At 33.5% G+C, this 25,137-nt stretch overlaps 2 protein-coding genes across 2 annotated transcripts; both read left to right on the plus strand.

The window, feature by feature from the left end:
* Positions 1-8,874: 8,874 nt before the first annotated feature.
* Positions 8,875-9,721, plus strand: LOC142606495 (uncharacterized). Its single transcript, XM_075777832.1, has 2 exons — positions 8,875-9,342; positions 9,524-9,721. The coding sequence occupies exons 1-2, from the start codon at positions 8,875-8,877 to the stop codon at positions 9,719-9,721; spliced, it is 666 nt and encodes a 221-aa protein (XP_075633947.1).
* A 5,576-nt stretch (positions 9,722-15,297) lies between these two features.
* Positions 15,298-23,107, plus strand: LOC142606651 (beta-glucosidase 12-like). The gene is made up of 13 exons (XM_075777979.1): positions 15,298-15,493; positions 15,622-15,702; positions 17,832-17,890; positions 18,323-18,398; positions 18,561-18,638; positions 18,727-18,814; positions 19,294-19,549; positions 19,870-19,985; positions 21,670-21,887; positions 22,000-22,031; positions 22,375-22,477; positions 22,596-22,704; positions 22,842-23,107. The coding sequence occupies exons 1-13, from the start codon at positions 15,346-15,348 to the stop codon at positions 23,008-23,010; spliced, it is 1,533 nt and encodes a 510-aa protein (XP_075634094.1). The 5' UTR covers positions 15,298-15,345; the 3' UTR covers positions 23,011-23,107.
* Positions 23,108-25,137: the final 2,030 nt, after the last annotated feature.

The following is a 25,137-nucleotide window of genomic DNA, read 5'->3' on the forward strand; positions in this document are numbered from 1 at the left end:
AATTTGTTTCACTTAATTGATCTAAAATCAATTCAAGAGTCTTTAAATTAATTAAGGCAAACCAATGTATTCGAACCAAGGATTCTTGAACTCAGAAATTTGGTTATGGTAAGAGAAGATATTAGGCACCCCAACTGGTGAAGCTAGAGGGGCTGGGGGGCCATGCCCCCTAAGTTTTGAAAGTTTACGTTAATAATAGTACTTTAAAAAAAATAATCTTAAAAATTAGGAAAGAACTTAACCACTGGCTCCCCCTAAGATTTTTGACAAAAAAAAAAAAAAAATGTATGCACATTTCAGTCCTAAGAAGTAAAAACTTCCAAACTGTTCTATGGACTTTGGCCCATAAACAAATTTGCATAAAAAAAAAAAAAAAACTCAAATCCATTTTTTTTTTTTTTTTTTTAATACAAGATAGAATTTATACTCTAACCTAATCTAAATGTATATTTATGTGAAACTCCCTTTTGGAAACTTGAACCCCAGCCCTTGCCCCTCACATCCCACAAGCATTTATACTTATGGAGTGACTACCATACCAAAGGTACGCGGTGGTTAAATCCCTTCTTAATTAGGATTATTAGTGCTAATTAAATTAGGACTCTAAAATCCAAATAAATGCACATAAATCTTGAAATCAGCTTTACAAAACACTACCCAAACTTCTCAAGTCACGGGCCTTTACCCTTAAAATAAAATCTAAATTTATTACAAAAAAACAAATTGTCATTACACTGTCATCTAAAACCGTGCAAGTGGGACACCGATTAGTGATCCCTTTAAGTCTTTGATGCCATCGAAGTTCTAAGCAGTTGAGTTTAAGGCCTCATTTGGGAGAAGGAAATGGAATAGAACGGAATGGAAATGAATGGAAAGAATAATTTAAGAATATTCTTTCCTTTCCTTGTTTGGGAGTTTAAGTGGGAAAGAATGTAATGGGTAGGAGGAAACAATCATTCCTCTCTATTTCCTTAAAACCTCACTTTTCATTCCCCCTAAAATTGGGAGGGATGGGAGGAAATAAAATTAGATTTAATGATTTTTTTACTAAAACTCCCAAAATACCTCTATATATTCAACCCTTTTATTTTAAAATAGGGGTTTAATAGTAGTATTGTTATAAAATAATTTTATTCCATTCCTTTCATGTTACTCCTAAAAGTTCGGATTTGTGTGAAAACACAAGAGCTTGTTCAGACCCCCAATTAAAAAATACGGCTAGATTGCTTTTACTCTAACTTAAGCTAAGTGCAGAATAAGAGTAAATGAGCGCAAATAACCGATAACACTACCCTAAGCCATATTCATCCATTATTAACAATAAAAGAGAAGTTTAAAGAGTAGGGAAGAGAGATGTAAGCACAAGATAAGACCAAGATGTGTTATCAAAAAGGAAACTGAAAAACTCAGCAAAAAACCTCTCTGCGACCCTCCAAGTCGAAATCGATCCGCTAGAGAATAAAGTTTGAGTATATGAATAATAAAAGACCCTCCAAGCCTAGTCTACCCCTTATACTTGAGCCCTCCATGCTTCTGCTACCAACTGGCTTCTTAGAACCTTGTTTTCTCTTGCTTTCCAAATCCCGCAATTCAGCCCGATTGCATCCGCCAATAAATGGCTCTTTCCAATACTTCTCAACAACATCAAAATCTCACTTGACACTCAGAATGGGTGTGGTAAGTGTTTGAGCTATCAACCTCTCAAGGATATGGAGATGGAGAGGTAGAAGTTGACGAAAACTACAAGGAAATGTGTAGATAATTGTGGGTATAACAATCTCTAACTCTCAAGCGTATTTTTTATGGTTTTCTCTCTAAAAAACACTCCTTACAATTTGTGGGTAATAATGGTATATATAATGTGGGTTAAGACTTGGTAAAGCAAAACACAACTTTTTGTCAAACAGAGAGTTTTGCGAGTACTTCGCGGGATGACCCTTCCCGCAAGACATTCGCAAAAACCTCCAAGCTGGAATGACTCTTCATTTTCCAGTCATGTGCTCTACACTTGGCTCTTTCGCGGGTAAGCTTCTCGTGAGGCACTTGTGAAATCCGCTTGTTCATCCTTTTAAGCTTGAGTCTTCACACTCTCTCACACTTATCCCTTACAATTAAAAACCCACATAAATACAAGGAAATATGATTGAAGAAATTACAATCAAATTTGGCACGGAATTAAAGCCAACATAAAATAGTTGTAAATTACAACTTTACAACTCCCAAACAAGATTACTTATATTCCATTCATTTTCATTCTTTTCCATTCCTTAATTTTAAAACATCATATCAAGGTTATTTAATTCCATTCCATTTTATTCTTTTCCCTTACTTAAATACATTCCATTCCTTTCCTTCCATTCCATTTCCTTATGATCATTTCATTCCATTCTCTTCTATTCCATTCCCTTATGAACTCTCAAACGAAGCCTAAGTGATGAGCCATACGTCTCTCTCTCGTTCTCTGCTGCAACTTCAAGTTTTTCTTTTTGATCCTTTTTGCTACTATTTAACTTTTGCTTGAGACAAGTTCAAGTTTTCTGGATAGAAGAGTAATGTAGTCTTTGACGTTTTGCTAATATAGAAAAATGTACAGATAATAAATATTATGGTTTGATTGAGTTTGTGGTTTCAATTAAGCAATTTATCAATAGACTCTTTTAACAGTACTATAGCAATTTATTATAATTTGATAATAATACTTTTTTGTTTTTATTTTTTGAAAAAAATAATACTTTTTTGTTAATTTTTTGTTTAATTGATAGTAGTAGCTTGAGCAATTAAATTAAATGATTTTTAGACTTGTTTATTCTCCGGAATTGAAGATTATAAAATTCAATATTCATATTTTCTAGTTGTGAATAATTTACAAAGAACTAGCTTGAATCTTTTAAAAGAAAAAGGTTTTTATATTCAGAGGTTAATATCCAATCTTCTATCTCAAATGTTGAAACTGCAATTGCTGAAACACCTAGAACAACTCAAAGATTTGAACCTAAAGAAACAAATATTGTTCCTATAAAGCGATTGCTAAGGAATTTAGTTCAAATTCAATTACAAATTATTTTAATGTCATGAAAGAGAATAGGGCACAACTTTGTTCAGTTAAATTTAATTTATGAAATAAAAATATGTTAGTTTTTTTTTTAGTTAACTTAAGAACTTTATTGTATTTACCTTGGCCTCTCCTGGTAAAAATTCCTGGCTTTGCCACTGGGCACCCTACACCGCCTATCCAAAAGATAGTACATTTTTTAATTTAATTCTAATGTTAACATTTTAGGGAAAACAAATTAAATACTTGGCGTTTGATTTTGATGAATTTTTGTACAAACAATATATATAGCATTTAAAAGAATTTACTACGATGCAATAAAAAAAAAAAGTATAGCTAACATGTGAGTATTTATTTATTACATACTCAACATATGATTATGTACATAAAATAAAAGATAGGAGATGAGAGATGTTACATTTTAGCACTTTATTCTTCTCATTTTCATTCTCATGCACGAACACAATGAACTAAAACATTAGTGCAAATGGGAGGGGAGAATATATTAGCTTAATAGGGATCTGTTGGTTCAATGGAAATGAACCATAAACACAAACCTATAAAAAATAAGTGCAATTCCAAAATGTTCAAAAAAAAACTTGTATCAAAAGAACCATCTAATTTTCTTTTGGAAAGATAAGCAATTTCTTGAACAAAACTTTAAAGGAACCAAACTTTCAAAATAAGTATTTTCCACTTTTTGACCCTGATTTTGGCTGCTGTTTGGAGGCCTTTGGTAGCTCATATTTCTTTAAAATTAGTGTTTTTGGAAAGTTCTGGATGTCTAGTTTCCATAGGATCTGACCTCATGAGATTTGGAGCTATAATTATCGAGATATTATATCTAGGACGGAGGGGACACAATGCAAAAAATTTAATAGCACTATTCTTGAAAAATTCATTTCTCCCATTCCGTAGAAAATATTGTCAACCACTTTTATGGAAGGTAGCTAACCCATCATGCTTCAATTTGTTCCAGGTGGTTCGCACTAGTTGTGGTTGGATTGGTATAGTTTATTGTACTATAAGGTTGAAATTTATCAACCATTTTGTTGGCTTTATTCCATGCCAATTTATTTGTATTTCAGCACTTAGAAACCCTGTATTTAGGTGGGATTCATGTAAGGGTAGTGTGTGAGAAAGTGAGAAGAAATGCTCAAGACTGTGCAGTGAAGCAGGGACTCGCGGTTGGATCTCGTGGGTGGCTCGCGGCTTGCAAGATGCCAGATGATGCACACGAGTAAAGCATGCAGAGAAGACGAACAGTCATTTCAGCTGGAGCACTATAGGACAAAAAGTCCAGTCTGGCCATTCTGTTTGCTTGCGACTTGAACTCGCGACTCAATCAAGTCGTGAGGCCAAGTCGCCAGCCAGCTCTATTTAGAAAATCTTGACTCTTCGCATTCCATTCTCACTCTAGTATAAATACCCCTTATACCCACGAAATGTAGAGAACTTCTAGAGAGAATTTTTGAGAGAGAAACCCTAGAGAAAAACAAGATTGACTCATCCACAATCTTCACATAGAGACTCTTCAAATTCCTCTACTCTCTTCCTCTCCATTGTTACATCCTTGAGAGGTACATTACCAAAACCTTTTCTCACTATACCTATATCTGTGAGAAGGCTATTTGGTGCTTTGGGAAGCAGTTAAGAAGGGACCAATTTCATATTGATTGATGCTATGGGCTGTAGCAGAATCTGGTAAGCTAAAGAAGAAATAGGTTCGACGCAACTTTGTTGGAGTAGGAGCTTGGAAGGCTTAGGTACACTAGATAGATTAGGCTTGGAGGGTCTTCTGCTATTCATGTATCCCAACTACATTCTTTAGTAGATTATTGACTGCTTGGAGGGCGGCGGAGAGGTTTTATGCCGAGGGCTTCGGTTTCCTCTTCGATAACACATCGTTGTGTTGTCCTTGTGTTTGCATCTCTCTTCTCTTAATCTTTGCCCTTTAATTTCTACTGTGGATATGATTTTATTTGGTTTAGATTGTTTATCAATTCTGTTATAAGCTTATGTTCATTTTTCGCACATACTTTGTTTGATATTAAGATTGAATTGGTAATTTGTTTTTTGGGGGGTCTAAACGTTCAAAGGTGTTTTATACATGCTATTTTGAACTTTCATGTACAAAAGGCCCAAAAAACAACCGTTTTACTTGAAAATAATATATTTAAGGTGAAAATACATTTTCGGCCCCTATATTTTGGGTTAATTTTCACTTTGGTCCCTAAATTGATTTTGCTACTAATGCAGTCCTTAAAAAAAGAAAATCAATTCTATTTTGGTCATTGTCGTCAACCCACTAACGGAAACCTCCTGTGTGGCAGACGAAGTGCCCTACTTGTTGACATGGCCATTAAAATATTATTAAAAAAATTTATTTAGCATTTTTTAAATGCCATGTCAGATTGAAATTAATAAAAATTAAAAAAAATCAATTCCTCAATTTTAATTTAAATTAAAAAACAAAAAACAAAAAAAAATTTACTTTTTTTAGATTTAAAGATTGAAGCTCTCTGTTCACAAATATATATATTTCATATGTTCCTTAAAGCTGCTGGTGACCAATTTGTGTAGAACTTTTAGCTAATTAAAACACTCATAATGAAACTATAAAGACGTCTTCTAAGATTCTATTCAAAATAATTGGAAGAGAATAGCATGAAAATCAATCGATTAATAATCAATTGCCAATTACAAAAAAAAAAAAAACCCAAATTTGGAACATAACCCAAATACTAAACCCTAACTCTATCCTCCTCAACCTCCAAAACCATAGAGAGTCCTGCCCTGACTCTTCAAAGCATGAACAACATCTATGGCAGTAATAGTCTTGCGGTGAGCGTGCTCGGTATAGGTCATAGCATCACGAATCACATTCTCCAAGCAGATCTTGAGCATCGCGAATCATGTTATCCCTTAAAACCTTACTGTGTTGTTTCACTCCTCCCTTTCCCAAACTCTTGCCTCCTTTTCCTCTTCCTGACTTTTCTCTCTCTCTCTCTCTCTCTCTCTCTCTTTGATTCTTTGTTTTTTTTTTTTTTAGGGTTTGATTGGTTGTTTTTGTTTTTGATGGGAAGATGGGATAGAAGGTTGGTGGGTTTATATAAGGGGAGGGGGTGGTGGTATGGCTGTTCGATGAGGGAGCAATCTGTGTGCATTATAAGATCGGTGGGGTGGTGGTGGTATGATTGTGTTGGTTAATGGTGGTGGGATTTGGGTTTGATTGTGTGGGTCGGCGGTGGTGGTGGTTTTGAGATTTGGGTTTGATTGTAGTAGTTGGGGAAGAACATGAAGACTTCGATGGCCTGGATTTGTAGTAGATCTGATGGTGCTGGGTTTGATGATCTCTGAGTTGTTGAATTTGGGTTTTCTCTGTGGTTTGATGATTTCTTTGAGGTTTGATGAATTTGGGCGATTAGGTTGTGTTGATGGTGCTGGGTGATTGTGATGAATTTGGGTTGATTTGGGTTTGATGATTAGATTGGGTTCATTGTTCTTCATTCTTCTTGTTAGTATTTGATTTAAGGGATAATTACACTTTACCCGCCTATAGTTTGCCTCTAATTTGATGTGCCTACCCGTGGTTTAAATTTTGACACTTTACCCACCTGTGATTCCCACCGTTACTCTGTTGTAACCCAACTCTCCCTTAGCCGTTACTCTAACACAGAATATGTAAAAAAAAAAAAAAAAGGCCTAAATAGATCAAAACACACTCATTCCAAAAACTCACTCACTCCCATCCAGCTTGTTCACCAAACTAAAATCCTACAATGGACTTCGCTTGAGATAACTGGGTTTTGATCGTGCATGCAAACCGAGTCAAGGAAGAAGGAGACACAGTTGCTCTTCTGTTCAACTGTGGCAGGTAGATCAAAATCACCTAAGACAATGCAATGTGCTTCGCTTTGCTTAAGATAACTGGGTTTTGATAGTGCATGCAAACTGAGCCGAGGAAGAAGGAGACATAGTTGCTCCTCTGTTTAGCTATTGCAGGTAGATTAGGATTATTAGTTTTTAATTTTTGAAATCTAGGGTTTGAAATTGGGTTTTAAAATTCTTTCTTCCAAATTGGGTTTTTGCTTAACCATGGAACTTGTAGTGCTATGATTGAACTGGTAGTGCTTGTTAAACAACTATGTTTTAATTTCATCAAACTGGGTTTTTGCTTCCTAAAGTACAAGTTGTGATCTATCATGGAATTTGTTAAACAACTGGTTTTTGCTTCCTAAAGTACAAGCTTTTTGTTCTGTTAAACCTAAGGATTACTATGTTTTACATACTGTGAATATGTTCTGTGCCAACATATATATTCTGATTTTCAAACCAAATGTGAAAAAAGGAATATGCTTGTCATAAAAATATGTTTTGTGCCAATTACATCCATTTTCAGTCACCAACAAAGGAATATGCTTGTCATAAAAATAAAAATAAAAATGAAAACAAGGGGCAATGCAGACAGGTTCAATTCTAAGCTATGCTTTCTCATGAAATTGGGTTTTTGCTTCTATTTTTCAATGTGGAGCTGTTGAACCATTTTATTGATTATTGCTTTTTTGCTTTCCCTTTCCATGGGTTTGTCTCCCAAAAACAGAACAAAAACTTTTAATAATATTGTCTATTTCCGTGTTGTGCTTTGTGTGGACCACAGGACCACATGATACTTTTCCACATGCAACCCTTCTCATACTTTATTCTGCTATATTTTATATGCAGATGGCTAACTTGACATTCAATTTTGAGATTCATCATGGTGGCCAGTTTGTGTGGAACCCAGATTTGGTATATTTAGGAGGTAGTACTTCTTTTATTGATAATGTTGACCTAGATAAACTTAGTTATTTTGAAATACAAGGTATTTGTTCTAATGTGGGGGCAATTAGTACAAGTAGATTTCATTATCTTATTCTTGGAGGTAATTTGAAGCAAGGGTTAAGGCTTATAGATGGAGATGATGATGTAGCTTATATGTGTGAGATTCATGTTGCATGGCCTACAGATAAGATAACACTATATGTTGAGGGTGGTGAGGAGAACAACCATTTGGTAATGAGGAAGTAGCAAATGATGATGATGTGCATGAGGCACCTTAGAATGGTGATGATGTGCATGAGGTGGGTCAGAATGATGATGATGTGCATGAGATGCATGAGGGAGGTAATGTGGATGCTGAAGGAGGTGGTGGACAAGATTTTGATTGGTTGGAGGAAGGGTTTGAGGGGCCAGATTTTGATGATGATGTATTTGGAAATGTAGATGATGGGCCATCTACACATGATGGAGTTAGTGTCAATGCAGCAGCCCCACATAGGCCCTCTGAGGGAGATGATGGGCCATCTACACATGAGGATCTACCTATGTATGCAGCCCTACATAGGACTTCTGCAGCTGACAATGACCCACCTCTTGAAGAGGGTGAATGGATTGACCCACCTCTTGAAGATGACATGGAAAGTCTAGTAGGGTCTGGTGATGATTAGTCAGCACTAAATGTTGGAAAAGAACCTGAGTTTAATGTCCAAACTGACATGAGAAAACTAGAGTTAAAGAAAGGAATGAAGTTTCCGAAATCTAAGGTATTTAGGGAGGCATTGAGGGAATATGCTATAAAGAAGCCAGTAGATATCAAGTTCAAGCTGAATGAGAAGAAGAAGATATTAGTTTATGACATAAATGAATGTGGATGGAGGTGTTATGCATCTCAACTATCTAAGGAGTTGACATTCCAAATAAAAACATTCAATCCAGAGTGCACCTGCCCTACATCCTTCAGACACAGCTAAGTGACTTCAAGTCATGTTGCAAAGAAGTTTATGCAGGAGTTTGACAAAAATCCCAATTGGAAAGTGGTTGGTGTTCAACATCATGTGAAGCAAGTACTTGAAATTGACATAAGTTATAGTCAGGTGTATAGGGCAAAAAGGAAAGCTACTGACTTGATTATTGGGGATGAACAGCTGCAATATGGGAAGCTTAGGGATTATGCAGAGATGATAAGATTGAATGATAAAGGAAGTAGGGTTATTTTGCAAACTGAAATGGAAGATGAAAAGGCACAGCCCAAATTTAAGAGAATGTATATCAGGTATAATGCACAAAAATTTGGTTTTTTGGGAGGTTGTAGACCAATCATTGGTTTAGATGGCTGCCCCTTAAAAGGGAGATTTGGGGGGCAAATATTTTCTACCATAGCTAGAGATGCAAATGATAACATTTTCCCAGTTGCATTTGCTGTTGTTGAGCAAGAGAACAAAGAGTCATGGGTATGGTTTTTGCAGCAGGTTTCACATTGGGAATCCAGAGCAACTTAATCTGGTCTTCATCACTGATAGACACAAGGTATGACCTACAATTGTACTAACATATTTAACCCACATATTTAAAGTTCAATAATACATGCGTCAGTTCATTTCAACATGTTTAACTAACATATTTACTTGATCTGTTTTACATATGAATTAGGGCCTTATACCTGCAATTGAGATGTTGTTCCCAACTTGTGAGCATAAGTATTGTGTGAAACATATCTATAATAATTTTAAAGTGGATCATAAGGGCTTGGAGTTGAAGGATGCATTGTGGAGATATGTTGGAGCCACAACAATTAGGGAGTTTGAGAGAAGAATGCAGGAACTGAAGGATTTGGATGTCAAGGCATGAGAGTATCTTGCTGACATCAACCCTGTACAATGGTCTAAGTCTCACTTTAGTAGTAGAGCTTTGTGTGACTGTTTAGCTAATAACTTGAGTGTCTCTTAATGCCATGATCTTAGAAGCTAGGGATAAGCCAATTTTAGCAATGTTGGAGTGGATCATAGTTAGGCTCATGAACAACCAATACAAAAAGATGAAAGGTATAGCAAAATACACTGGAAATGTGTGTCCTAATATTCAAGACAAATTAGAGAAGTTAAGGACATGGGATCTTTGCTATTGTTAAGAACTTGGAGAAAGTGGAGGACTATATGCATCCTTGTTACATAAAAGAGACATTTGTTTAAACTTACAAAGAGATAATACAACCAATGCTTGGCCAGTCTGAGTGGGTTGAGACTAACCAACCTGCTTCTATTGCTCCTCATGTGTATAAACCAACTGGCAAACCACCAAAGCAAAGAAAAAGAGATCCTGAAGAGCCAAGGAACCCTTATAGAGTTTCTAGGATGAACAAGACAATCAAGTGTGGGAAGTGCTAGAAAGAAGGACATAATGCAAGAGCGTGCAAGGCAGGCATCACTGGTGAAACTCCATGGCAGAGAAGAGATAGACTTGCTAAATCAAAAGTTGTAAGTATTTCCATGCTTTGAACTATATTCATTTCCTCAAGTATTTCATGTGTATATAACTTGTACAACCCTCTTTGTAGGTACAAGGCAGTAAATCTACAAAAACAAAGCAGACTGCAACACCTCAAACTGCATCTCAGCCATCAAGTACTGCATCTCAGCCTGCATATAGAGCTTTTGGTCAAATTGCATCTTAACTAGCACCAAACAATAGATCTAAGGTAGCAACTTAACCTCCAACTAGATCTAGGGCCAACTGGTTCTCTTCATCCTCACAACCGAGTTTCCATACCCCTAGAGAGACATGGGATTCTTTACCATCTCAGGCACCTCTACTTTCTTCTATTTTGTTTATTTTTTTCCTCTTACTTGCTATTGTTGGACCATCTTGCTAACTGTTGGATTTTGGTTATGCAACCAAGTGTATCTGTGAGCACTAGTGGATTACCAAGTCAAGGAAGCAGTGGTGGTGCTACTAGGGGGTTTAAAGGCAGAAAGTTTACTGTATTAAGGCCAAAAAAGTTTCAACTAGTTGGTAGAAAGGGCAAGAAGGCAGCTGGCAAGGGCACCAAAAGAAGTAAATGAAGATGGAAGATGTTAAAGTTTCAACCACTTTTTTTGTTATAGTTCCCATGCTTAATGTATTTGCTTAAAGTGTTTGCTTAAGCATGGTCAAGTGTCAAAAACAATATTGGCAATTTTGGTTGGAAGATGTGTATGTCTGACGTGTGGTGGACTAGTAGTTGGGTTTTGGTTGGAAGATGTGTAAAGTCACAAGATGTGCCAAAAACAATATTGGCAATTTTGTATGCATGTGACATAAAGTCACAATGACTGTCTTCTCTTTGATTAATGTTAATGTGCATTGACATAGGATAAAGTATTTTGTTGTGTTGTACTTGTCTTTGCTTTTGGTGGATTTACACAAGACTATGTGTTTTGCTTGTCTTATGCTTTTGGTGGATTTACATAGGTGTATGTATTCACACAACAAATCATGTGTATGTGTAAAACATGTTCCATTTATGGGCAAGTGTGCATTGACACAGCAAACATGTTCCATGTTCTATAAATTAATTTTGCATTGACACAGGTGTATGTATTGAACCAACATGTTCCATTCATGTTATTAACATTTCCACATAACACTTTGTGCCATTAGCATTTCCACATAACACTTTGTGCCAATAACATTTCCACATTTCCACATAACACGTTGTTCCATTCAGGGACTTTGTATTTCAATTACCTAATAACATTTCAACATCCCCCCCAAGCATCATGGCAGATTAAGGCTCCTCACCCATACATTGTCGTTCACTAAGGCAAAACACAACAACAACATTACAAAAATGAAAAATAACCATGATAAAACTAGTGCCACTTTGTGCAATCTCTCACTTTCTCTAACCCTCTTAAGTTTCTCCATAACTTCTACATAAGGCTCATGAGTTTTTCTTTCTCTCCGGTTAGATCTTTCTTCCATTTCCCTAGTTGTCATTTCTCTCTGATTTGCAAGCTGCAGTTCATTCTCAAGAATACTTATCCTTTTACGGTCTTTCTTACAAGTTTTGTTATCCACCCACTGAAATAAGCCACATTTGGGACCAACCTGATCATTACAATTATAACAATTAATTTCACAATTCACAATTAATCATAACTAATAATTCAATTCAATTCAAATACAACAATGTAATTGTTTCTAACATTAAATTGACTACAACCGAGGAATCTCCTTCCATAGTTACCAGCTTTTCGACTTGTTCGTAGGGCACAATTCTTAAGGGTACATAAATGACCATCTCTAGCACGGTAGAAACCACTAGTTGTAGAGCCATTGCCAGTTGATGAAGACATAGAAAAAGAGTGGTATTTCTACTGCCCTAGGGATAGGAAATACAGAAACAGTGCAAGGCTTAATCGGGTAAGTAGAGCTAGGTTTTGGAAAGCCACAGGAACTGACTGGCCTATTTACTCCTCTGAAGGTTCCAAGTGCATTGGCTCTTGAAGAAATCCCTTGTGGACAAATGCATTCCTGCCAATGTAAAGTGTCTCATAAAACTGTACTATTCATTTAGATCTTTGCCTATGTTTTAATGATAATATTATAAACACAATTTTTTTCCCCAGTTTGCTAAAGTGACAAGTTATTATTAATTTTTATATAAATCAATTATAAACATAATTTGAGTTCTAGATATCTATGTTAAAAATACCAAAAAGTGTCAGTTGACCTAAAAGTTATTGGCTCCATTATTATTTAAACACAAAGTGACTGAATCTATGTCAAATTTCGCAGTTTGTTAACTTGTGCTAGTGGACACTTTTTGCCCACCTATTAACTTGACCCACTACTTTTTGTCAATTACTCATAATTGTGAAATTGAGCATGAAAATGGTTGTGTTTATAGTATTGATGGTTGGAATCTTACTAGGTAACAGAAGAACATAGTTGTATATGACAGGGGAAGCTAAATGAATAAAAACCCAAGTACCATGATTAGCCAAATAAAATAGAGACTTTTGAAGTACCATCAGTACAATTAAAACTCAACCAAAAGAGTGTGATAGCTAGTCTGCAAGAGTACCAAATCTCCATCTTTGGTAACCTCTGAGATCAATTTATGATAATACATCAAAGCAAAGCTACTTGAAGTCAAACTTGTAACATATAGAATTTTTGCTTCTAATACAATACTATTATAGACTCCTATTAACTAATTAAGATGTTGTTTCAAATGTTAGTTAATTGTGACAAACTTTCTTTTGTAACAGTTGATGGATATCAATGAAAGTCCTATTTATGTTCTTCTCAATCCCTCAATTAATCATGCTCAAAAGGATCTTCTAGTCACTATATATGAAAGTGGTATGTAACCTGCATCATTACCTCTTAGAAGGAAGGATAATCTCAACTAAAACAAGTTAAAGTACAAGTACAAGTACAAGATAAAGAGACCTAGGTTCATGCAGCCCCATATTGATGAAGGAAGGGTCCAGCAGCCCCACATTGATGAATACAAAAAAAAAAAAAAAAAGATTTGCATTTAAATCGTCCTTGCAACAACCCAATTTCGGGAAAAAAAATAATAATAAAACCCTAGGTTTCAAAAAATCAGATGAACAGAGCATATGAAAGTAAAAAACCAAAACTTAAAGCTCACCCAAGCAATAGATGAACCCAGAATCAAGAGAAAACAAACAGATCAAATACAAAAAATCAAAAATATAATTATTGCACAATGAACTCACCTAAGCAATAGAAGAACCTAGAATCAAAGCTCCTTCTTCCTCGGGTTACTTGCACGGTTAAAGCCCAGATGGTTCTCGGTCTAGAGTCTCAAGCGAAGCGCGTTGCCTTGTGTAGGATCTTCGTTTGGTGAGCAAGTTGGGTTGGATGGGAGTGAGTGAGTTTTGGGAGTGAGTGTGTTTTGATCTGTTTGGCCTTTTTTTTTTATTTTTTTTTATACATATTTTGTGTTAGAGTAACGGCTGAGGGAGAGATGGGTTACGACAGAGTAATTGTGGGAATCACAGGTGGGTAAAGTGTCAAAATTTAAACCACGGGTAGGCACATCAAATTAGAGGCAAACTACAGGTGGGTAGAGTGTAATTATCCCTTGATTTAATTTTTTTCTTCTTGTTTTCATTTAAGTTCTAGTGATTTGGGCTTGAGTTTTTGGGTTGCTGGGTTTGTGTTCTTGTGATGGGTTTGAGCTCTTGGTTGTTAGGTTTAATTTGGAAACAATATGAAGAATAAGTTGTAAATTGAAGAACAAGTTAAAGAACATGAAGAACATTAAGAATTTTTTTTAATTAAAATTTTTAATTAAATTTAACTCCAGGTTTTTTTTTTTAATTTAATTTATTTTAAAAATTTTCTGACATGTTATTTAAAAAATGCCAGATAATTTTTTAATAATATTTTAATGGCCACGTTGGCCATATCAGCAAGCAGGGCACTCCATCTGTCATGTAGGAGGTTTCTGTTAATGGGTTGACGGTAGGAGCTAAAATAGAATGAATTTTCTTTTTTTAGGGATTACTTTTGTAGCAAAATCGATTTAGGCACCAAAATGAGAATTTTCCCAAAATGTAGAGATTAAAAGTGTATTTTCGCCTATATTTAATTAGGATTTTGGTAATTTCAATATATTTTATCCATTTTAAATTTGATTTTGGCCGGTGAATTGTCGTTTCAAAAGAACTTTCATGATATTTAAGATGGTTGAGTATCTCAATAAGTTGGTTGGATCAAAAAGTCAAAAAGGGCAAGTTTGGGAGTTTAAAATCTTGGATGGTTTGTTTTGACATTTGATGAGGATAAACATGACCTTTTTCATGTGGTTCTCTATTTTTGGTTTTAAAAATGCGATTTTCACATTTTTAGGGTCTAAATCAGCATTTCTGACACATTGATTAAGGTTGGATAAAATACGCTATCGACACCTTTTAATCCCAATTTTATCTAAATAGAGTTTGAAGCGACAGAGTATGAAGAGAGTGAGACAATTATAAAAATTAATATTGATAGGTAGCCATACTAAAATAGAATAGAAAAAATAGGTAGTTATACTAAAATAGACATGAAATTTATATTTTGAAGAAATGGAATTTAGAATTGATAATTTGATATGGGTGTTTTGAAAAAAATGATTAAATAAAATAGAAAAATGGGTTTTTATGCTAAAAATCTAAAATAGATATAAAATTGATAATTTAATGAAATAGAGTTTAAAATAGATAATTTGATGTAGATGTTTTAAAAGCGTTTCTAAATAAAATAGGAAAAAAATAGATTCTTCTTTTAAAATAGACATAAAGTTTTCCATTTTTCCATAAACGATAAACAATCAGCTGGAAAATAGCTATGATCACTAACATATTATCCATCCAATTCCATTATTTATCCTTCCTAAATAAATTAGATCATGTAGTGCTCCTCTATAAAAAAAAAACCTGGTGCGACGAGGAAAAAAAAAACCAAAATCAATTATGGCATCACAAGGCTATCCAATCTCAGGCCTCCTAGTTCTTCTTGGCTTATTGACTAATTTCATTACTGTTTCATCAAGCCATGAGTCTGCTAGATTCAACCGTACCAGTTTTCCCAAAGGCTTTATTTTTGGGACAGCAGCAAGCGGCTTATCAGGTAACTAAGTCAAAGTTTTCTCTATGTTAATTTGTATCATACTTTTTTTTTTTTTTTTTCAAATGGCTTGGGATGTCAAGCATATGATGAATATTATTATAATCACATGTGTGTTCTTTCAAATTTCCAGTACGAAGGCGCAGCAAAAGAAGATGGTAGAGGACCAAGTATATGGGACACCTACACTCATGAACATCCAGGTCTCTTCTCTCTCTCTCTCTCTCTCCAACGATTTGAAACTTAAAAGTAAAGACGTACCAAGGCCCACACCCCCCCCCCCCCGGCCCAGAAAAAAAAAAGAAAAAAAAACATTGGGCTCCCTACCCAAAGAAATTATTTATTTATTTATTTATTTTTATTTATTTATTTATTTTTTATAGAGTTGCGCTTTCCTCTTTCAAAACATCCAAGTCTCTTCTTTTTATCTCTCTCTCTCTCCCCAACGATATGAAACTTAAAAGTAGGGACGTATCCAGGGTGGCCTAGAGAAAAAAAGAAAAAAAAAAAAAAAATTTGGGCCCCCGGCCCAAAGAAAAAAAAGAATTTTTTATTTTATTTTATAGAGTTGTGCTTCCCTCTTTCAAAACTTAGACGTCCTTTCTTTTAATTAGCCTAACCTAATTAGCAACTACTCAACTCAAGAACTTAACAAAAAGAAAACTTTAAAATAAAAAATAAAAATCCTAGTCAACCTAGTATTAGAGCACTAGTATCAAGTGTTCTAAATGCAAAATATTTAGTGTGTAGAATATCAAATACCAAAAACACTACTATACAAGACATTTCAAATGCCATATTAAAGTAGAAAAAGTAATTTTTGGTTTGTGAAAATATATATTTTTTTGCAATAGCTAATGCTTTTAAGAAACAATATTATTTTATGGATTTTTTTATTTTTTTTTTGTCGTTGTTGGAAAATGATTGCATCTTAATGTATTAAAAAATAATGATTTTGTTTATTTATCTGGGTTGATAGTTTGTTAATATTATATGAATACCTATTTGGTTTTTTTTTCCCCCTATACTTAGGCCCCTCCTAGCTTAAAATCCTAGGTTTGCTCCTGCTTAAAAGTATGAATTACGAATGAAATATTATGATAAAATTCAATTCTAGAAATAATTATTTCAAGGCGTCTCCATTTCGTTAATTTTATGATTAATTTATATATATAAATTTCTCAATGTACAAATTATCATGTTATTTAAATTTTGAGTAAAAGAATAGTCTATACAATTTTATAGATTTTTAAAGATTATTTTTAAAATGGTATCAGAAGAGAAAATTGACAGCGAAAATGAGACGGAGAAGTGAATGGGACTGGGTTTTGAACTTTTAATTTTGTATTTAACCCAAACAAAATTATTTTTAACATGAAACAAATATGTTTGCTGCCACTTGCAATGCGGTGTGGTTACTCCAATTTGTCGGTGGTTTTGGTCAATTTGGAGGAGATCATACAGTTTGAGAAGTTTGGTAAACACCCGTAACTACAACAAACAATATGCCTAGAGTAATGTAATTTTTTTTTTTGGTCAAAGAATGTACCTATCTCGTCACCAAAGACATACTACCCCGGGTCTCCAAATGTATTTTTGTTGCCGAATATTTTATAATTGTTAGATTTTTCTACATTATTAATAAAGGTATATTTAAAAATTTTAACAGTAAGTTATTTAGATTTTGCATCATTATTAATAAGTTAAAATAAATATCAAGATAATATTAATAATATTTATTTAAATATTGTTGACCCAACAATATCTACTCCATTTATTTTGTTTTATCCAGATCTATGACTGAGTTTGAGGATACTTATCCCCAATTGTTTTTTTTTTAAAATAAATAAATAAGTAAATAAAGAAATAACAACAACAGCGTAAACGGTAAAACTTCACATTCCTAAACTTCACGTAAAGGATCCTTTCTTCCATAACGGAACCCCAAAATAGAAATAAGTTTTATATGTTATGGATGTGAGGCTTAAGTACAAGTTCCATTTTTCTCATGGCTTAAGTTGTATATTACCAGTTTTTTAATGGTAATAAATAAATAAAGCAATCCTTTGGTGTTTTTGTTTTTGTTTTTTTTTTTTTTAAGATAAAAATTCTACTCTAGCCTAATCTAAGTGTATATATATGTGTGAACCATATTCTTAAAGACTTGAACCCTGGTCCTTACTCTCCGTGTACCATAAGTACTTATACTTGAATCTCAGCCCTTACTCCCTGTGCACCACAACTACTTATACTTGTAGAGTGATCATCGTACTAAGAGTATGCGATAGTTAGTGTTTTGTAAACACAATATTAACTTACAATGAAATTGCAGAACGAATAAAGGATGGAAGCAGTGGAGATGTAGCTAACGATCAATTTCATTACTACAAGGTATATATGTTGTTTCGTGTTCATAATAAAATTCGCATTCATAATAAAATTGGAAGGAAAACAACTCATATTAATAGCAACTAATTGCCAAGAGTCTTGTAGCAACTTATAGTTATTTACGTTTGTTTGTTTGCTTGCTTTTTTTTTTTTTTTCTTTTTAGGTTTTTTTTTATAAAAAATATGGTCTTTAAATCTTGGTCCCGACCTAAAATCCTAGCTTCACTACTAAATTATATATATATATTAGCTCCTAATTAGCTGTTAGTTTTTGTGTTTTGGCTTTTCTACATTTTTAGGGCCTGATTATGTTTGTCATATGCTTTTTTTTAAAATACGTAGCATGCCTAACCAAATACAAGATAATCACAATATAAGAAATTTATATTTCAGAATTTTCTAACAATTTATATACGTTGTGATTATACATTGCAGAAAGATGTTCGGATTATGAAAAAGATGAATTTAGATGCATACAGATTCTCAATTTCATGGTCTCGAGTACTGCCAAGTAAGATTATCCTTTTCATAAACTGTAAAAGTTTATATCCATAAAATGAAAAGGACGTAAAAATGGGTACCATCAAGTACACATATTAGGTTGGAGTGGATTGACTATTGTTTTGTGACTACATTATGTTCCTAACAATCTCATTTTTGGGACTAACTTCAGAAGGAAAACTAAGTGCCGGTGTGAATCAGGAAGGAATCGAGTATTACAACAAGCTCATCAATAGGCTGCTGAGCAAAGGTCAAGAATCAATATAAAAATTCCAAAATATCATCAACTTATATAACTTTTTATAATGCACACTTTATTTTTCTATTACTGAATGTAGGTATAAAGCCCTTTGTAACAATGTTCCATTGGGATCTTCCCCAAGCCTTAGAAGATGAGTATGGTGGTTTCCGAAGTCCACATATTGTGTAAGTGAATGATTCGCCAACAAATTACAACCCCCCCCCCCCCCCCCCCCCAAAAAAAGAATAATTCACGCAATAATCCACCCCTCTTCTCCATCTGATTATAGACATTTTACATATAATAACCATATCATATATAATTATTTATACTAGTACCATTTTTGGATTAAAAATAAAAACAAAAGATTGAGCCATTGAGGACATCAATATTGTGATAACCTACCATTTCTGTCAACACCTTAAAATTTTAAATTTATCCATTATTCTAATATTTCATATATTGATTTCAAGTCCCCTTAATAATTGGGGCACAATTCATTGGTGGAGCCTAATATATGAGTTTTTTTTTTTTTTTTTTTTAAAATAAAAATAATGGGATGTAGAGTGGAGAGACAAGTTCAAACTCAATACTATGATAAAATTAGTAAGTCACCATTTGCCCCCCAAAATGTTAATCTAACATTTATGCATCTAATAATCAGTGATGATTTTCGGGACTATGCGGAACTTTTGTTCAAGGAATTTGGTGATCGGGTAAAGCATTGGATCACACTAAATGAGCCATTCAGCTATAGCAGTGGTGGTTATGTAGGAGGATCGTTTGCGCCAGGTCGATGCTCTGCTTGGCTAAATCTAAATTGTACTGGTGGGAATTCAGGGACAGAGCCATATTTGGTGTCACACAACGAGTTACTTGCTCATGCAGCCGCTGTTGAAGTGTACAAGAAAAAATATCAGGTTCGACTTACAAAACTTTAACATATTAAAACCAAATATTTTCAAGTTACGCTAATTGATACTAAATATATGCCAAGAGCCATGTAGCTCATCTTATATCTCCTAGTGTCTCAAATGGAGACATTTAGTATTTAAATTCCCCTTCCCTGTAACTATGTCAAATTTATAATTTTTGGTTAAACTTGGTTTATAGATGATACAAGACCATCTGCATAGCAATTTCTGAAACTGATTTGAACAATTGTAGTGAACTTTAACTTAGATAAATATACAAAATCCCATGCATAAGCTTTTAGTGTAAAAAAATGTTCACCATGCAGGCAGAGCAGAAAGGAGTGATAGGGATAACACTTGTGAGTCACTGGTTTGTGCCATTCTCTGATGCAAAGAAAGATCAGGATGCTGCGCTACGTGCTCTTGATTTCATGTTGGGATGGTAAGTTTTGCTTTATGGATTTTATTTTACATTTTATAATTTAACCCTTGTAGTTTGGAGTCCAAATCTTCAACCTCACTCTCCCGGTTTCCCTTTATGCTTCACTAATAATTTTTTTATAAGTTTTTAAAAATGAATAAAATTTTTTAAAAAGAAAGCATAACACATCCTTACCAGCCACCGCTATCAACCTTGGCCGATGACACTGGCAAAAGATCGCCAAAGTCATTAACACCGCCAGTCATAGCCATACTATTTGGTTATAGTGAAAACTGAGTAGAGGAAACAGAGTGAAAGTGCTATTTTAGATTACAGATTGAGAGGCATTATTACATTGAGAAAATTTAGATGCCCGTGACTTAATTTTTGAACTTGATTTACAAAGATCAATTTTGGTTAGAAATTATAGTTCGATTGCTTGAAATTATTTTGTTATTGGGGGTTTTTGATGAATATAGAGATGGGAGTAGCCGAATAGGTGATCAGTTGGGTTTCATTTATGCTTAGAAGTTATGAGAAGTTGTTTGAATTAAGTTGGGGCCAAATTGAAAATTTCTAGCTTCAGCGTTGTTTGTCTACTCTGTAACCATTACGAATGTGTGATACTGCTTTGGCTATTTGGAAATTTTGGTGTAATTAATTATTATTATTTATTATTATTTTTTTTTTCCGGTGTACCACAAATTGCTCTAGGTGGATTTGGTGGCCATGTTTGCCGTTGATTACGTTGGCGATTTGGTAGTGGTGGACAAGTGATGTTGACTGGTCAATGAGTATATGATTATTTATTTATTTATTTTAGGAAACTTGAATAAAAAAGGGCAGAAAATTAGTTTTTACAAGTGGCAAGTTTTTATTTGTAGAGCATATAGTAGAGCTGGGAAATTGAGATAAAAGATTTAGACTCTATCTTTTGAAAAACTTAGTTAATGGGTACAATTTGTTAATCATACCCATATCACAAAATTTCTCAACCAAAATGAAAGCAAAATCAAAAGTAGATCTCCCAATGATTAATTATATATTGAAGTCAGGGACAATAGTCGGAAATTTTGCTTGGGTATAGGTAGCGCCTATATATATGTTTTTTTAATAAAAAAAAAGGATAAAGTCTTGAATTTTTTAAAATGCTAAAATAAGTTATTATTCATAAGTATGTGTGTGTGTGTATATATATATATATATATATTCAAAATTTAGAGAAAATCCAATTAGATTTAACTGAATTCTCAATTTTGCGCTACATGTCTTATTTAATTTTTAATTTTGTGCCAAGAGAATTATTAAATGTAAAAATCGAAAAGTCCAAATCTAATTAGATTCTAAATGTAAAAACTATTAAATAGTTTAATTTTATCAGATATAGGAAATTTCATTCAAATATTTTTCATTAAGTATTTAGCATATATATACCAGCCCGCATCTTGAACTTTCACAATAAAATGCATTCATCTCTTTTATTTACCTTTAGCAAATAAGCAATAATCCAATCACGGAAATGCATCCAAACACACTATTTTTTATAATTTTCTTTTTGGTCATGCATTAAGATGAAGTTGTCGCTTTCAAATTAAATCACACCACCTTTTCGGCGGCTTTCTTTAAAATTTGTTCAACTTAAGTATGTAAAAATTTAATAGATTAATAATATGCATAAAGTTAAAAATTTTCTTTGTTATTGCAGGTTTTTGGACCCATTGATAAATGGTGACTATCCACATAGCATGAGATCTCTCGTTAAAGATAGATTGCCCAAGTTCACCAAAGAGCAATCCAAACTGTTAAAGGGGTCATTTGATTTTCTAGGAATAAACTACTATACTGCTAATTATGCAGCTTATGCCCCTCAAGTAACTGGTGATAAAGCAAGTTACACGACAGATTCTAAAGCTAATCTTACTAGTAAGTACAAATTCAACACCTGAAGCCATGCTTATGAGTTTCTTATGTATCGAATATGGTAATAATAACTAGACCGTTCTTTTTTTCTTTTTCTTTTTTTTTGTCTTTGCAGCTTCACGGAATGGGATCCTCATTGGTGCACCGGTATGTACTAGCTAGCTAAGTACATGTCAACATATTTATTCTAGTAGTTAGATGAAAAAAAAAAAAACTTAACTATATTGTGAAAAACTGTAAAGAAAATAGTAAAGCTACCATCAATGGGTCAGCCTTTCAGAAATTTCATAAAGGATATAGTCAAGCTACTATCAAATTTATGATTATTTTTTTAAATTGATATGGTAATAAATATGTGATGTCATATCATTGACATAATGAATATCTTAATTTTTTTTTATTTTTTTTTTTTATTTTTTTTTTTTATCTTGCAATTAAAGATAAAAACATTGTGTTTGGGCCTAAGGTTAATATGCCTAAATAATTGCAGGCTGCTTCAAGTTGGCTCCATGTTTATCCAAGAGGATTTCAAGATCTTCTGCTCTACATAAAGAGCAAGTACCACAATCCACTAATTTACATTACCGAGAATGGTGATTTCCTCTAACTTCATTTTTCGTTTATTATCTCATAAGGTCATGTAAAATTGGAACACTATTGCTAGTTATTACACGTCCATTTGAAGCTAAATTCCACTAACTATATTTGTAGGAATTGATGAGTTCAGTAATGCCACCTTGTCACTCAAGGAAGCCCTTATTGACAACCAAAGAATTGATTATTACGATAAACATCTTCGGTTTCTTCTTAGGGCTATCAAGTAAGTGCTCTCTCTCTCTCTCTCTCTCTCTCTCTCTCTCTCTCTCTCTCTAAGTGCTCTCTCTCTCTCTCTCTCTCTCTCTCTCTCTCTCTTATAGAATTGTAACTACATTTCACTTCATTCTTTGGTATATTTAGGGATGGCGTAAATGTTAAGGGATACTTTGCATGGTCATTGTTGGACAATTTTGAGTGGGCCTCAGGTTACACAGTTCGATTCGGAATTAACTATGTAGACTACGAAAATGGGAATAAAAGATACCCTAAGCATTCTGCCCGTTGGTTCAAGAATTTCCTCAAGAAGTAGACACGAACTATGCTCAAATTATGAACTATCTGTTTGCATCGGGCTGTCTCCAAACAATAAACTGACAATAATTTCTACTCCATTTGTATGCTCTTTAAATTATGTAATTGGTATGGTGTACAAGACTATATTGTAGAAATGCTTGTTAAATAATATATTATCTTATATGTACTACATAGAAGACACTCCAACTGGTTTAAACTTTCAACTCCAAGAAGAAGGAAAATGTTATAACTACTATAAATGTTAGACTCTAACATGCTTCACCTCTTCCCACAAAAGAAATTTTGTCTCACATTTTTCTATATAAAAAAAAATCAAAATTAGTTTTTTTTTTTTTTAAGTAATAAAAAAAGATACTAAATGGACGAACTTCTTTCATCAATATTGTTTGTTCTGTTTAGACCCCTTTAAAACATATTAGTTTAACCTAATGAATTAGCCAAGTAGTTACTTAAGTTAATTATGAGATCTAAGTTAAACACATGCAAACATATTACTTAGTGCAGAAAGTAATGAAGACAATAATATGATGACCCAAAAAAACTAATAAAATCAACAGTTTTCAGGTAAAAAAACCTGGGGAGAATTTAATCTAGCTATCTTGTAGATAAAAAAATCCACTATGATAGAATGAAAGTTTACAATAGATTTAAACCCTAAGGCTAAAGCTACTTCTTGTATAACTTACTAACATAACCACATGCAGCTCCAATTCTACAAACTCTTCTATCTTGAATTTGCTAAACACAAATTCCATGTTTGTGAAATTGAGATCCCACTCAAAGGTTTCAAATCACCATCAGTATTAGATATTTATGCAGCAACTTGTTTCTACCAGTTCTTGATTGTAGATCTCGTTTTGATAGATGCTTGTAGAGTCAGAAGGTTACATAAACCTCACATATCTCACAGGAGTAACTCATAAGTCTTCCAAGAGCTTCTAAAATGTAATTAAGGTTTTCCTTTTATACCTAGCAGTGTTGGACTGAAATGCTAAACGTTTTCGCGGGCTTGGGCTTGATTTAAATTTTACTGAACACGATTTTCGATTAGTCAAACCTATTTTTCGAGCTTCACAGTAGCTTACTTCTTCTTTTTGCAACTTGACAGTTCTTGAATCTCAACTTGATCAATCTTGAATAATGTCTAACATCTAATTTAAACATGTTTTTGTTCTTGGTTTCACAACACACAAAAATTTGGAAACTAAACATTTAATCCTAAATATTTAGAACCTAACAAATATAAACAAACTAATTTTTTGTTGTTGTTGTTGTTGTTTTTTTTTTTTTTTTTTTGAAACTTTAGATTTTTTTTTTTTGACATCATGAGAGCTTGCAACACAAACTTTGAAACTTCCACCATTTTCCATATAACAAAATGTTTTTTTTTTTTTACCACTCAATTACTTATTTATTTCTGCCCGAATTTATTTGAGATAGGCTTCTTTATCGTACGATTAGGGAGAAAAGAATAAAACCCTAAACTGGCAAAGAAAGATGTAATTCAACCTATTTTATGTTTTTCTATTGTTGCGTTTGTTTGCTAAGAAAAGCTGATAAATTAGGTTAAGGAAATTCACCCCCAAATCTGTGATTATTTTTATTAGGCTTTTATCGAGTTGAGGTTTTTATTGGTTTTTCAAGGTTAATTTTTGTTTGTGGTGCATGTCAGCACGTGGTGAGGACTTTGGACTAGTGTTAAATATCATAGAAACAAGGTCAAACCCTAAAAAGGAAAGACCTATGACCCTTCTTGTAAATCACTGCATTATCGTTGGAATCACATGGAGTCTAAGATAAATTCATATTGATTGGCCAAAAAAAAAAAAAATCCAAGCACATTCGTATAATGATTTTCAATAGACTGGCCAAAGAACCATAAGAACATGATTCTCTGTATTTCACTCTTTATTTTTTATTTGCCTCTGTATTTGACTTGGTATGAAGAAAAAATCTATTTGCAGCAAACAAGCGTTGGTTATAGACGTTTGTTATAGATTCAATATACAACAGAATATCCATAATTAATTTGAATGGTCAGGAATTGTTTATTGTAGAGTCCATACCACAACAGAACCATAAGCACATACATATGGGTAAAATATTTCTCGCACACTGTTTT

The sequence above is a fragment of the Castanea sativa genome, chromosome 8 (genome assembly GCF_040712315.1).
Source record: "Castanea sativa cultivar Marrone di Chiusa Pesio chromosome 8, ASM4071231v1".
NCBI classification, from domain to species: Eukaryota; Viridiplantae; Streptophyta; class Magnoliopsida; order Fagales; family Fagaceae; genus Castanea; species Castanea sativa.

What these genes read in the sequence shown, in the direction of transcription:
- LOC142606495 (XM_075777832.1), top strand. Translation starts at nt 8,875, where the DNA reads ATGCAGGAGTTTGACAAAAATCCCAATTGGAAAGTGGTTGGTGTTCAA. An exon ending in GGGTATGGTTTTTGCAGCAG is followed by an intron (nt 9,343 to 9,523) that starts GTTTCACATTGG and finishes CATATGAATTAG; the next exon opens with GGCCTTATACCTGCAATTGA.
- LOC142606651 (XM_075777979.1), top strand. Translation starts at nt 15,346, where the DNA reads ATGGCATCACAAGGCTATCCAATCTCAGGCCTCCTAGTTCTTCTTGGC. An exon ending in CAATAGGCTGCTGAGCAAAG is followed by an intron (nt 18,639 to 18,726) that starts GTCAAGAATCAA and finishes TACTGAATGTAG; the next exon opens with GTATAAAGCCCTTTGTAACA. An exon ending in AATTTACATTACCGAGAATG is followed by an intron (nt 22,478 to 22,595) that starts GTGATTTCCTCT and finishes CTATATTTGTAG; the next exon opens with GAATTGATGAGTTCAGTAAT.